This window comes from Meles meles, chromosome 1, assembly GCF_922984935.1.
Source record: "Meles meles chromosome 1, mMelMel3.1 paternal haplotype, whole genome shotgun sequence".
Taxonomy (NCBI): domain Eukaryota; kingdom Metazoa; phylum Chordata; class Mammalia; order Carnivora; family Mustelidae; genus Meles; species Meles meles.
In genome coordinates this window covers 98,349,709-98,363,739 of record NC_060066.1, presented here as the reverse complement: position 1 = coordinate 98,363,739, position 14,031 = coordinate 98,349,709, and the positions used below count along the sequence as shown (strand labels likewise).

At 41.6% G+C, this 14,031-nt stretch overlaps 1 protein-coding gene across 2 annotated transcripts in view; it reads right to left on the bottom strand.

Moving 5' to 3' along the window:
* The window catches only part of ATP6V1H (ATPase H+ transporting V1 subunit H), a 144,597-nt gene extending 135,065 nt beyond the window's left edge, over positions 1 to 9,532 (bottom strand). For both annotated transcript variants that reach the window (XM_046026704.1, XM_046026715.1), the window contains exons 1-2: positions 9,331 to 9,532; positions 7,851 to 8,006 (exon numbers count right to left, since the gene is read on the bottom strand). In XM_046026704.1, coding sequence (XP_045882660.1) covers positions 7,851 to 7,963 — 113 coding nt within the window. In that variant the 5' untranslated portion in view covers positions 7,964 to 8,006; positions 9,331 to 9,532. The remainder of the gene's footprint in view (positions 1 to 7,850; positions 8,007 to 9,330) is intronic.
* Positions 9,533 to 14,031: the final 4,499 nt, after the last annotated feature.

The window sequence follows — 14,031 nt, the reverse complement described above, 5'->3', positions numbered from 1 at the left end:
GTGAGGTCCTCAGACCTATGCCCTCCCCCAATACAAAGGAACCAAACTTTCAAACTTCCTGATACTCCTCCCCACAACCCCACCTTCCTCCAAAGATCTTGACTTTCAGGTATTCAACATGTCAGTGTTTTATTTTACCCCTTCTGGGTTTTCTATATACTACTACTATATACTAAACTATTTTATATCCGTTAACTTGCTTCTGGACTTTGTAATCTACTGCTGTCATTCTTGTATCAGTTACACAGTTTGAAGCTTGTAACCTTGTTTTCACATATGCTCCTTTTTTTTTAACATGGCTTTTTTTTTTTTTTTTTTGTAAACTATTCTCATGCATTGGATTTTTTTTTTTTAATTATTTTATTTATTTGACAGAGAGAAATCACAAGTAGGCAGAGAGGCAGGCAGAGAGAGAGAGAGGAGGAAGCAGGCTCCCGCGGAGCGGAGAACCCGATGCGGGGCTCGATCCCAGGACCCTGAGATCATGACCTGAGCCGAAGGCAGAGGCTTAACCCACTGAGCCACCCAGGCGCCCCATGCATTGGATTTTTTCAACAAACCTTTCCTTACCAACCCAAAGGGGAATTTCAAGTCCTTATTTTTCAATATTCCTAAGGCAGGTGAAAACGTGACCATTTCCTGACACTCTCTTCCTGAGCGTCTACATTCTTCTTGTCCTCATCAAGAGACTCATTAGTGTTCTTCACAGACTCCTTAACTCCTATCCTGTGCCTCAGGTTCTATGGAAGGCTCTCTCCATTTGCACTCTCTGAAACCTCCCTGAGTGCTCCCCACTAGCTCTGCATAGGTAGCTCACAGTCTGAGGCCCAGGCTGCCCTCCTGCAGTCCCCACTCATTCATGGGGACCTCTCCTTCAACAGAAGAAGCACATAGGCACTCCAAACCCTCCAGGGTAGAACTGACATGACTAACATATATCCCTACACACACTCCACCGCAGCCTGGTTAATGGGATAACGAAAGTGCAAAAAAAGCAAAAAAAAAAAAAAAAAAAAAAAAGGCACTTTGCCCTGTTTTCTCCATAGCTAAACACTTCACATACCAGGCAGGAAAAAACGCACTCTGTACCCTGGGACAGACCAGCAAGGTCATCCCATCCAGCTATGGCCCCAAAATAAACAGTCTTTTTCATAAACCTGAACTTCCTAGCTAAACCAATTTCAGCCCCAAATTTTGCTATGCTGATGTATAAAAGCATATCATAACCTTTGCAGATAGGATAATCATGTGAAAAAGTTGTGTGGTTTTTCTACCATGACTGAAGCATACAATGAAGGTTACACTTGGTAACCTTATCAATTCTATGGCTTTCTTTTCCATTTAAATAACTGTGGTTTTTATTTGGTAAGCCAGTTCTTCCGAAATCTGTCTTTCCTGCATTTGTTTCAAGTAACCTTCTTCTTTTCTTGCTTAAATTCTTTTGTCTCTCAATCTTCCTTTGACAGCCCATAACCTAGCAAGTTTAGGGTCTCTGGTCTCTTTTCTAATGACCTGAGACCACTCAGACACCAGTCCTAGCCATCCCTCCACCTACCAGCAGTCTCCTCCTGACTTCCGTGTCTCTGGAGTGGCTCGGGCCTAAGGTAACAATCCACCAAAGGGTTTCCTTGCTTTTGATCCACCCCTCCTCCACATCCCTCTTACCTACTACCACCAGCCAGCTTTCTCAAGCACACATCTAACAGTATTTCTCCTTTCATATCAGTCAGACTGTGAATTTGAATGGCAATTCTACCTAGCACCTAGGTAAAGGCATTCAGGAAAAATCTTTTGAATCAACTGACTAATTAAAACCTATATCAGCAGGTACATGTTACTTAACCTATCTGCACAGCTATCTGCTCTTCTTTAAAATAAGGTCAAAATAAATAAATAAAGCCAGAAAAACAGATCCTACTATTGACATGAAAGCAACATGAAACAGTCCATGACCCATCAAGTACATTACTCCTTTCCCAAACAGTGTCTCCACTACTGCCCAATATCTACTCTACCCATTAATGATCTAATCACCGATCAACCATCAGTCTGTGTGTTAGGCACCTTTAAGAACAGGTGACAGCAGTGAATTAAACATCCCTCTTTGATCTTGCATCGCAGGGAGGAAAACACAAACACACAAATACAAAAATAAATAGTTTTTTAAACACACATATACATACCATAATGCCAGGACACTAAGTGCTATGAAAACAAAAGTGAAGCTTGGTAAAGAGCTAGAAAATGCGAACAGAGGAAAGAATATATTCTCGGTGGATTACAGTGAAGGCCTTTCTTTTTTTTTTTTTAATTAAGATTTATTTATTTATTTTAGAGACAGAGAGTGCACGGGCGGGGGGAGAGGCAGAGGAAGAGAGAGGGAAAGCAGACTACCCACTGAGCAGGGAGCCTGACACAAGGCTTGATCTCAAGACCCTGAGGTCATGACCTGAGCCAAAACCAAGAGTCAGAGGCTTAACCAACTGAGCCACCCAGGTGCCCCACAGTGAAGGCCTTTCTGAAGACACCTGTGCAGACAACTGCATGAAGTCAGTTAACGAGTCAAGTGATCTAGGGAGGAACTTCCAGACAGAGGTGTAAGTCCAAGCACAGTGGGGCAGCAGTGTTGCAAGAAAGAGCAAGAAAGCAGAGTTGCTGGGTATCTGTGACCAGGGTGGCATAATCTGATTTATATTTTCAAAATGACTGTCACAGCACTGTAAAGAACTGCTCTTCAATTCCAGTTCTAGATATTTATCCCTGGAAAACAAACACTAATTCAAAAATATGTGCACCCCAATGTTTACTGCTGCATAGAAGCAACCTAAGTGTCCACCAACAGACATAAGGATAAGGAAAATGTGGTATATACACAAAGGAATATCATGCAGCCATAAAAAAAGGATGAGATCTTTCCATTTGGGACAACATGGATGGACCCAGAGGGGAATAGTAAGGGAAGTAAGTCTTGGCAGGTGACTCTTGGTTTAGGCTTACGTCATGACCTCACGGTCTTGAGATCAAGTCTTGTGTCAGGCTCCCTGCTCAGTGGGTAGTCTGCTTTCCCTCTCTCTTCCTCTGCCCCTCCCCCTGCCCATGCACTCTCTGTCTCTAAAATAAATAAATAAATCTCAATTTAAAAAAAAGAAGAAAGGCCTTCACGGTAATCCACCGAGAATGTATTCTTTCCTCTGTTCGCATTTTCTAGCTCTTTACCAAGCTTCAGTTTTGTTTTCATAGCACTTAGTGTCCTGGCATTAAGTCAGGAAGTAAGTCAGACACAGAGACAAATCCTGCACATTTCACTTATGTGTGAAGTCAAAAAACAAAAACAAAAAGAAACACATTCACAGATACAGAGAACAAGCAGTGATGAGGAGAGGGGTGTGAGGGGAAGGGCAAAATAGATGAAGGGGATTAAGAGGTACAAACCTACAGTTACAAAATAAATAAATCATGGGGATGAAAAGTACAGCACAGGGAATATGGTCAATTATATTGTACTAACTGTGTGGTGACAGATGGCAGCTAGACCCACAAGATGATCATTTCATAATGTATAAAAATATCCAATCACTATATTGTACACTTGAAATTAACATCACAGTCAATTAAATCAATTTTTTAATTTAAAAAAAGCAGAGTTGCTCCTATGGGGGACAATGAAATATGAGACAGTAGGCAAGTGTCTGTTAAGAAGAGAGCATGCGAGGGCGCCTGGGTGGCTCAGTGGGTTAAGCCGCTGCCTTCAGCTCAGGTCATGATCTCAGGGTCCTGGGATCGAGTCCCGCATCAGGCTCTCTGCTCAGCAGCAAGCCTGCTTTCCTCTCTCTCTCTCTGCCTGCCTCTCTGTCTACTTGTGCTCTCTCTCTGTCAAATAAATAAATAAATAAATCTTAAAAAAAAAAAAAAAAAAGAGAGAGCATGCGAGAGATAATGACAGCTTACACATGCCAGGGAAAGTGGAGCTAGAGAAAAAGTGGTAAGATCTGGGATGGGTTCTGACGCAGAACTAAAAGAATTTGTCTGGATATGGTTAGTTATGGAAGAGAAGTGTCAAAATGCCTGATGGGTTCGGGCCTCCAAAGCCTGTGAAGGAAGGTGCCACACACTGGCCTGCAGCAGCCGGGAGAAAGTCCCACCCCACTACCTGAGGCTCCCCTAGTGCTGCATGTTCTTCCCCAACTCAGCCCCCAGCCAGCACTTTCCTTCACCACCGCCCACAGCTCCTCTGCTTGGCCAACTCCCACAAGTATCTTCGTGTATTCTCTGAAGTCATTCCTAAAGCTCCCAAAGAATTATTCATTCCTTGCTTTTGTTGAGAAAACGTCATATATTTCCATTGTAATGCTTCCCACTTTTATTATTGAATCCTTTTTATTTAAAGTTCTGTTTCCTCATCAGACCTTATACTCAAGTGAAAGAATGATATTTTACAATATTTTACGATTCTTGGATCCTCAGGATAGAGTTTTACTAGATTCTAGCTTGACTAATAGATAGCCGTGTCCATTCACTTAAGTACGGTCTAGTTCAATTACTAAGAAAAAGTTTAATCAAACATACATTTTTAAAACACTGTATGTTTACATAATGACATGTTAGTCGATCTGGGCTAGAGCATATTGGCCTTTTGACATTAGAGGACTTTTCCAAAGATTTTATTTTTATCGAATAAGATGTGATACAAGATTCCCTGAGAACTCATGTGTCATGGATTATAACTTGTAAGCTAACTTGTAACTTATATGTAACAATAACTTGTAAGCTCTTTTGGGTACATTCAACATCCACCAATGTCCCCAAAACAGTTGGCTCAACAGCAGGCACACAGTAACATTTGATGAACATTTGTATACAGATATACACAGTAGAAAGGCTTTATAGGGGCACCTGGGTGGCTCAGTGGGTTAAAGCCTCTGCCTTCAGCTCAGGTCATGATCTCAAGGTCCTGGGATCGAGCCCCGCATCAGGCTCTCTCCTTGGCAGGGAGCCTGCTTTCTCCTCTCTCTCTGCCCGCCTCTCTGACTACTTGTGATCTCTCTCTCTGTCAAATAAATTAATAAAATCTTAAAAAAAAAAAAAAAAAAAGACTAGGGAAATGGGCAGGGATGGTGTGAGTGCTGGCTAAAGGGTGTGATTTCTAAAAAAAAAAGAAAAGAAAAAAAAGAAAGGCTTTATAAAGAAATGCATGAGATGGACAACAAAGTAAAGGACAGAAATAGGAATGAGACTACAACTTAGTACAGAGGCCTTGGAAAAGGAGGAACAGAAGAGAAAGCAATTAAAAATCTACATGGGGGGGGCGCCTGGGTGGCTCGGTGGGTTAAGGCCTCTGCCTTCGGCTCAGGTCATGATCTCAGGGTCCTGGGATCAAGCCCCACATCGGGCTCTCTGCTCGGCGGGGAGCCTGCTTCCCTCTCTCTCTCCGCCTGCTTCTCTGCCTACTTGTGATCTCTGTCAAATAAATAAATAAAATCTTTATCATTTTTTTTTAATTTTACTTATTTATTTTGACAGAGAGAGATCACAAGTAGGCAGAGAGGCAGTCAGAGAGAGAGAGGGAAGCAGGCTCCCTGCCGAGCAGAGAGCCCGATGTGGGGCTTGATCCCAGGACCCTGAGATCATGACCTGAGCTGAAGGCAGCGGCTTAAACCACTGAACCACCCAGGCGCCCCAATAAATAAAATCTCTAAAAGAGAAAAAAAAAACTACATGGAATTAAAAATGTTCCAAATGCCCATGCTAGGGAACTTCTGCAGTCAGCCAGTGCCTTATAGTCAGTAACAATATCATTCTATTTAGGTTATAAACAGAGTCCAATGTTTACTTTATAATGTTTATAAACATGAAACTCCTTGTCCTCTAGTCTAAACACACTCTGGACTAAAATTAGGAAAAAGTACTTGAAATCCTAATTTCACAGGGGCTTTAAACAACAACACAGATAGAGATAAAGAGAGAAAACATCACAAAGTCCCTCCTCCTCTTGCCCTTGAGTCCATGGCCCCATAACAATCCAGTCCCTTAAAGTAGGAATCCAGACTCATCTTAGATTTTTTTTTTCTCACCCTCATACATTAAATTGATCACTAAGACTTTCTCAAATCTATCCAAGTCTATCCATTCCAATAATCTGAATACTGCTAAAGTCTCACCCCTAGCTCTAGGTTTGTTTCCACAAATCGACCCTCTGCTTTGACAGTAGAACAATCCAACCAAAAGGCAATCTGACATCTAACCCTCACTTACAAACGCTGGTGGTTCCCAATACCTACAACAGCAATTTTAAAATTCTGTTCCTGGAGGAGCCTTCACAACTGGCTCCTTGCTTCCTCCAGCCTCAGCCCTCCCCACTGCCTGCCTCCAAAACATGTATTATTCCCCACCTAACATCCTGCTTTTAATTCCCTACCTTTGAAAATCCCCCACAGGAAAACCTCCCAGAGGTAGGATTAATGTCATTTTTTGTCCACCTATCATTCCCTGTGCACCATTCTACTATCTCAGTTAACATACCAAATTTAAATGATCTGTTTATATATTTGACTACCTACCAGATTATAAGTTTATCTTTTGAGGCCTCAAAGCCTAGAAAAATGCCTCACACTTGAAAGGCAGGAATAAATGTTCGATAAGTGACTAAATTAACAGAAATAAATGCATCATTTTTATATACTGCATGTCCCTCTTACAGCAAAGAGTAAATATAAAATTTACTCTAAATTTTAATGCTAAATACAATATTATATTTATAATTATATATTATTTATATATTTTTATATATTATTTATATAATTATATAAATATAATAATGCTAAATATAAAATTAAAGATTCTTCAATTTGTTTTTCAAAATGTATATGCAAATCTTAACTGAATTTCCTTAATAAATCACTCATAAGTATACCAAAATAAACAGATGAAGTAAAGTCAGTATGATAAACTATGGTTAAGAATAAACTCTTACTTTACAGATAAATACAGAACACCAGCATGCTTAATCTTAATGCATACAAGAAAGAAGGGGAAAGAACCAAAATTTATTAAGAGTATATTCAACATACTGTTTGTATTCAACTGTGTTAATACTTTAAGTACACTATTTGAGCAACAACTCTGAGATATCTATCCCCATTTCACATTTACTTCAGTGAACCTCTGAGAAGTTAACAGATTTACCTAAAATTATCAGTCTAGTAGACAGAAGAACCAGAATTCCTAAACCCAGGTCTTGAAATTCAGAATCTACACTGTCTGTACTAATTCTATAAGCCATTCTGCAACACCTCTGTCCCCACATTGATCACCAAGGCACAACAAGCCAGTCTGGAAGGCTTTGCCCATTATCCCCTTCCTTGGCTACAGATCCCATGAACACGCTGCCCACATTTCCCACTCATTCAAAAAGTACAACTTTCCAGACATACAAGATCAAAACTGCTTTGAGCGGCTCTGTTCCCCTGCTAGAGAGCCTCAGGCTGTTTCCAGCACTTCTTATGTCAAGTAAGAATTCTAAGGAGGGGGGGCGCCTGGGTGGCTCAGTGGTTTAGGCCTCTGCCTTCAGCTCAGGTCATGGTCTCAGGGTCCTGGGATCGAGCCCCACATCGGGCTCTCTGCTCCGTGGGGCGCCTGCTTCCTCCTCTCTCTCTGCCTAGTTGTGACCTCTCTCTCTGTCAAATAAATAAATAAAATATTTAAAAAAAAAAAAAAAAGAATTCTAAGGAGGAAGTGTTTTCTTCCACATTTATTAGCATTTTTCCAGTATTCCTCTCATAGAAGCATGATCATGAAAAAGTCTGATGCAAAAGCATGTGATTATCCATGATTCACAGCAAATCAGTACTTACTGAAGATAGGACTGCCAGTTCACTTTATTTGCACGAACCTCTGCAGCCTTGGCAGCAATAATGTTTGTTGGAACAGCAGCATCTACAGCACCTCGGATATCCATTTTGGTCATCTAGATTTTATGATCTTAGATGTTTTTCAACAGATCTTCAATTCTGATGCAAGATGAAACCAGAAGACCAGATGTTATCATTTTTTAACAACCATTACTGTCATTGCTGTTATAATTAACATCATTACCTTACTCTCCCCAGACAACCATTCAACTCAAATATTGAATATCCTAAATATTAAATATTAATATTATATTTCAGATCTTGCCCAATTACACCATATCGCATAAGAGTGTTGCCTAAAGATTTTTTCACTTCCAAGAAAAGTTTTTTCATCATTGAGTCTAGTCTTGCAGTGAAGTTTTCAAAGTAACTCTTAAAGATATTGACATCAGAAATCATCCTTTAATAAAACAGGCATACAGTTTAAATGTATACAACTGGGATCATACTTCCTTCTGACAGAAAAAATAACTTGCAGAGATAAGACCAATTATTTCATTTACATTTACTAAACATCATTTTTAAGTGACATATACGAAAAACCTACAAGTACCTTCTAAAATGACTCATTAAAATTAAAAACCTCAAAGTGGGAATGTCATTTCTTCAAAGACAGAGCTTTCTTTTTTCAACCAAGTTCACAGTATTTTCATAACCAATTTTGGGAGAAAGTTTTGGAACGAATACCAATTACAGTTTGGGTACAACTGACAATGGGAGTCTGGTGTGATGACAAGAACCTACAAAATGAGCTTTCATGTAATTCGCACTTCTAAATTCACTAGTAAACGCTTAAGCCTGATTTTATCTCAATACAAAATATGTAGGTTCTGGTTCACAAAATGTTAAGTTCATGCCATGGCCACAAAGAAACTAAAACCATACCCAAAATTCTATTCAGCAATCCCAATGACCTTAGTCAGTTTGGAACTTAATCTCTACATCTGAGGATTTGCTGCCTAAACAAGCAAAAGCAATATACACAGGTATGGCGGAGATAAAACTGGCTCTGTCCGGGTCAGGCTGGAACCCTGGTACACCCAAGCGGACTCAGGTCCAGCAGCCTCTCCTGGGGTAGGTGAAAGTGACTCATTATCGTCTCTAAATCCCTGAACAACTCGAATTTTCAGCAGGCCACGGCTTGCCCCAAACCTGGGGAAAGTCTACTTCTTACCTTTCCTCCCCCTCCCCCCCTGCTCCTCTGCGGTGGAGGAGCTCCAGTTCCGTAAACCTACCCGAGGCCTGAAAGGAGAGAAATCTAGAGACCCGGGCGAGAGGAGAGCAGAAGGGGCCTGCGCGGCGAGAAACCAGCGCGCGCGAGGGAAGCTGGGGAAGACGCAGGGGTCGCCTCACTTGGGCTGGGGCAGGCGACAAAACGCGAGTGCGGCCTTACTTCGCGAACCCTGGGGACCCCAAAACTCACCCAAAGGCGGCGGGGACGATGCAGCGGTTCAGGTCGTCGGGGCCGGGGCGCCTGAAACAGCGTCGAGTCGGCGTCTCCTGCCCCGTAAAGAGGCCTGAGAGGCGGAGCGAGCCACAGACCCCGGGAAGTGTAGACTCTCGCACCCAGGAGACGTTGGGGGCGGCACAGGCAGAAGGAAGCAGGAGCGGCCGCCTTAGAATGACAGGAGAGTCGGTCATATGACCAGAGGCACGTGACATCCCGGAAGCCGGAAGTCGGGAAGATCCAGAACAGCTCGCGGAGCTTCAGAGCCCTTAGAAGGGTCTTGCACAGGGAAGGGAGCTAGTGTTCAGGCGACCGGCGACAGAGACTCCGGAGGGACGCAGAACTTAAGCCCAGGCTGGCCCGTCAGGAGGAAGGGAAACAGGATGGGTACGTGGGGACCACCACCCCAAAACCCAAAGCCCCGCTTGGGGGGCAGCCGGCGTCCCCACCCCAAGCCGAGTCAGGCCAAAATTTGTATCTTTAAACCATCATTCTTCTGAAGTGTTTGATTTAACGTTTTTAAATAGACTCATTTCCATGTGGATTTAACAGCTCAATGTAATAGGCGTTCTTACTCTGATTTTAAGTATGAAATTGATCCTGCAACGTGGATCACAAAAGTTATCTTGCCCTCGGTTGCAGGTTTAGCAAGTTATGCTTCATGTAGTATTTGCAATTACATTTTTTAAAGTTTTCGTGTTGGGCGCCTGGGTGGCTCAGTGGGTTAAAGCCTCTGCCTTCACCTCAGGTCATGACCCCGGGGTCCTGATATCAAGCCCCGCATCCGGCTCTCTGCTCAGCGGGGAGCCTGCTTCCCGCGCCCCAGCCCCCGCCCCGCCTGCCTCTCTGCCTACTTGTGATCTCTGTCAAATAAATAAATAAGTTTTCGTGTTTAGTGAAAATGCAAATTTGACAACCCTGCCTTGAGCCCAAGTTGCCCCAGTCCAGGCCTCAACTATCTATCCTCCTTGTCTTAAGATAATAATGAGTGATATTACTCAATACTACAACTAGTGGACAGTCAGGTATATGTAATAGCATGTTTTTGCTAATCAGCACTGAGAGGGATTTATAAGTAGAACCAACACATTTCTACTAAATATGTTACATTTCAGTCAAGTTTTAAACACTTATGAGTAAAAACATAGTGCATAATTTTTTTCCTATTGCTGTTTTAACTAATTACCACAAATTCATCAGCATAAACCAACACAAATTTATTCTTTTATAGTTCTTGAGGTCAGAAGCCTGACATGGGTCTCAATCCATTTCCCTGCCTTCTCCAGTTTCTAGAAGATGCCTGCATTCCTTGGCTCATGTCCCCCTTCCTCTATCTTCAGAGCCAGCAACATAACAGCATGAATGTGCGCCCTTTCCTTTTCTTTCTTCTATTGCACCTCTGCCTCCGCACCCCCCCCCCCACGTTCCCCCTGCGCCCCCCACCCTGCCTTCTCTCCACACAGCTGAGAAGCCTTTCTGATTTTATGGCCTCATGTGATTAGATTGGGTCCACCTGGATGATGCAAGCAACTCTCTCCATCTCAAGGTCCTTAACCTTAACCACATACGTAACCCTGTTTCCCTTCTGCCGTGTAAGTTAACATATTCACAGGTTCCAGAGGTTAGAACATAGACATCTTTGGGGAAACAGTATTCTGCCTATCACAAATATAGAGTGAAGGATCCACACTAGTGTAACAGGTTGAATAAACATACAGAAGGGCCCTACATGATATCTACATTATATTTCTAAAGTAAAATTTTTTAAAAACTTGACCTAATAGTGCAAAATGTTAACCTTTTTTTTTAATACTTTATTTATTTATTTGTCAAAGCACAAGCAGGGGAAGTGGCAGAGGGAGAAGCAGGCTCTCAGCTGAACAGGGAGCCTAATGTGGGGCTTAATCCCAGGACCCTGGGATCATGACCTGAGCCAAAGGCAGATGCTTAACCAACTGAGCCACCCAGGCACCCCAGATGTTAACCTTTTAAATCTAAATAATGTACACGGATATTCCTTATGTTGCTCTTTTTATTTGAAATTTTCTTTTAATAAATTTGATGCTATGGACTGAGTACATTTATATGTGAAATTCTAGCCCAAATTAATGTAGGACTTGCTTAACTAAAACTGTGGAATTAGAATCAAAAAAAGATTGCAGATGCTAACCACGATAATAGCTTGGTAAAAAAATAAATTCTTTGTTAACAAGGCTATAGGTCACAAAACTGTTTCTTTTAACTATAATATTTTTATTTTATTTATTTATTTGATAGAGATCACAAGTAGGCAGAGAGGCAGGCAGAGAGAGAGGAAGGGAAGCAGGCTCCCTGCTGAGCAGAGAGCCTGATGTGGGGCTGGATCCCAGGACCCTGGGATCATGACCTGAGCCAGAGGCAGAGGCTTTAACCCACTGAGCCACCCAGGTGCCCCACTAACTATAATATTTTAAACTTGCTATATGTTTCAGAGTTTCTGGTAGTGGGAAAGTAACCCCCTCAGGCGTGGGACTTTTGGACTTACAGCAATGACATGTGATCAGGTGTTGCTGGCATTTGGTTTACAGTGACTAGAGATAGTAAGTGTTGGGGAAGGATACCAGCTCAGTACCACACACAAGACATTTTCTAGCCAAAAATGTCAGCAGCACCCCATGGAGAAAGCGGGATGATGACTACCTCTACCTGATCAATCTGTAATTCCAAACATGAAGGCATATTCTAGGCTGTGGTGAGAATACATGGCCTTACCATTACAGAATGACATCATTGTGATGCATCTGAACACTAAGGGGCACTGCCAGAAAGAACAGTATAAGTATCTACTCAAACGTTACATGTGCACACACCATAACCAAGCAATCAAACTTGCAGGAATCTCTGTTAGTAAACCTTCAGCATAAGTGTGTGAAGATAACTATACAAGGATTTCCAGTGCAATATTTCATTATAATAGCAAAAAAAAAACTAGAAAACTCTGTTTGTCAGGTCAGACTGCCATAACAAAATGCCGCAGATTGAGCAGCTTAAACAACAGGACTTTATTTCTCCCAATTCTAGAGGTTGGAAGTCCAAGGTGCTAGCTATTTTAGTTAGTGATGAGGTCCCCTCCTGGCTTATAGATAGCCACCTTCTTACTGTGTCTTCCCATGATGGAGGGAGAGAGAGAGAGAGTGCACACATTTACAATTCACAAGGTATTCGTTATTTTTTATTATTATTAAATGCCAGAACTGGTGAACTTTACCTTCTTGGGTGCAGGATTTTTTTTTATTCCTATAAATATTCTTGGGTTTTGTTCCAGAACATGCTTATATTACCCACAGTTTAATCATTTTGGGTCTTGCTTTTAAGCTTTGTTAGGCAGAACTAAAGAAATGTGTCATCTAGGATTAATTTTCCCCAATACTGAAGCAAAACCCTCTGAGTTCTGAAATACTCAATACCTTGTGAGTTGTAAGTGTTCCCACTTTGAGGACAGGTGCTAATCCCAGCCTTCTATAAGCTACAAGGATTGTTTCTTCTATCCTTTGGGTGTTTCTTTCCCCAGCCTCAACTAGTCTCCTTACACAAGTACAATGATCAGTACTCAGCTTAACAGTCAAGAGGGACCCTGTGAAGATCCCCAAAGTCTCACTCTATGCAGCTCTTCCTCACCAGTACTCAGCCCTAGGAACTCTACCTGCCATGGCCTCTCCAATCCCCCTGCTCCATCTCCTCATCTCAGGGAGACCACTATTCCATACTTGGGCCCCACCCCTAAGTCAGAGCCTGAAAACTCTCTCAATGCAGTAAACCAGCGCATCCATAGGATTCACTTCATTTGTTTCCTGACTCTTGGGGATTGGTGACCTTCATTGCTGACATCCAGTGTCTTGAGTACTGGGTTGTTTTTTGTTGTTGTTGTTGTTGTTGTTGTTGTTGTTGTTGTTGTTGTATTCATATACTTAGTCGAGATTTTGGTTGCTTTGGTTGGAAGGGTAAATTCATCCAGTCATTCTGCCTTGGCCAGAAGCAAAAGTCTGTTTCCTTTTGAAAGCAAATATAAGGGCTTTCATAAAAAGAGGAGAAGCATGAAGTAATCATGTACTAATAAATTCCCAAAAGGTGAAACAGAGGTAATATTATTTTCTTAAATCAGCAAAATATTTCCTGCTTTATTTCCAGCCTGAGACGTAAATGATAAGTTAAGCTTTCATCAAAATGTTTTCAGTTTCTTTCTTCTTAAAGTGACCCTCTTTTGAAAAGCATTTGACAAAGTACAACATCCAGTCATAATAATATCCCCCAACAAAGTAAGTCTAGACAGAACATATCTCAACATAATAATGATCATATATGAAAAACATACAGTAAACATCATACTCAATGGGGGAAAACTGAGTACTTCCCCCCCAGGTCAGGAATAAGACAAGGATATTCACTTTCACCACTTTTATTCAACATAGTTCTGGGAAGTCCTGGCCACAGTGGTCAGACAACAAAAATAAAAGGCATCCAAATCAGTAAGAAAGAAGTCAAAGTTTCACTATTTACAGATGACATGATACTCTATTTACAGATGACATGATACACAGATGACATGATACATGATATTCAATAAGGTTGCAAGATATAAAATAAATGTGCAGAAATCTTACATTTCTATGTACTAATAAGCAGCAGGAAGAAAAATTA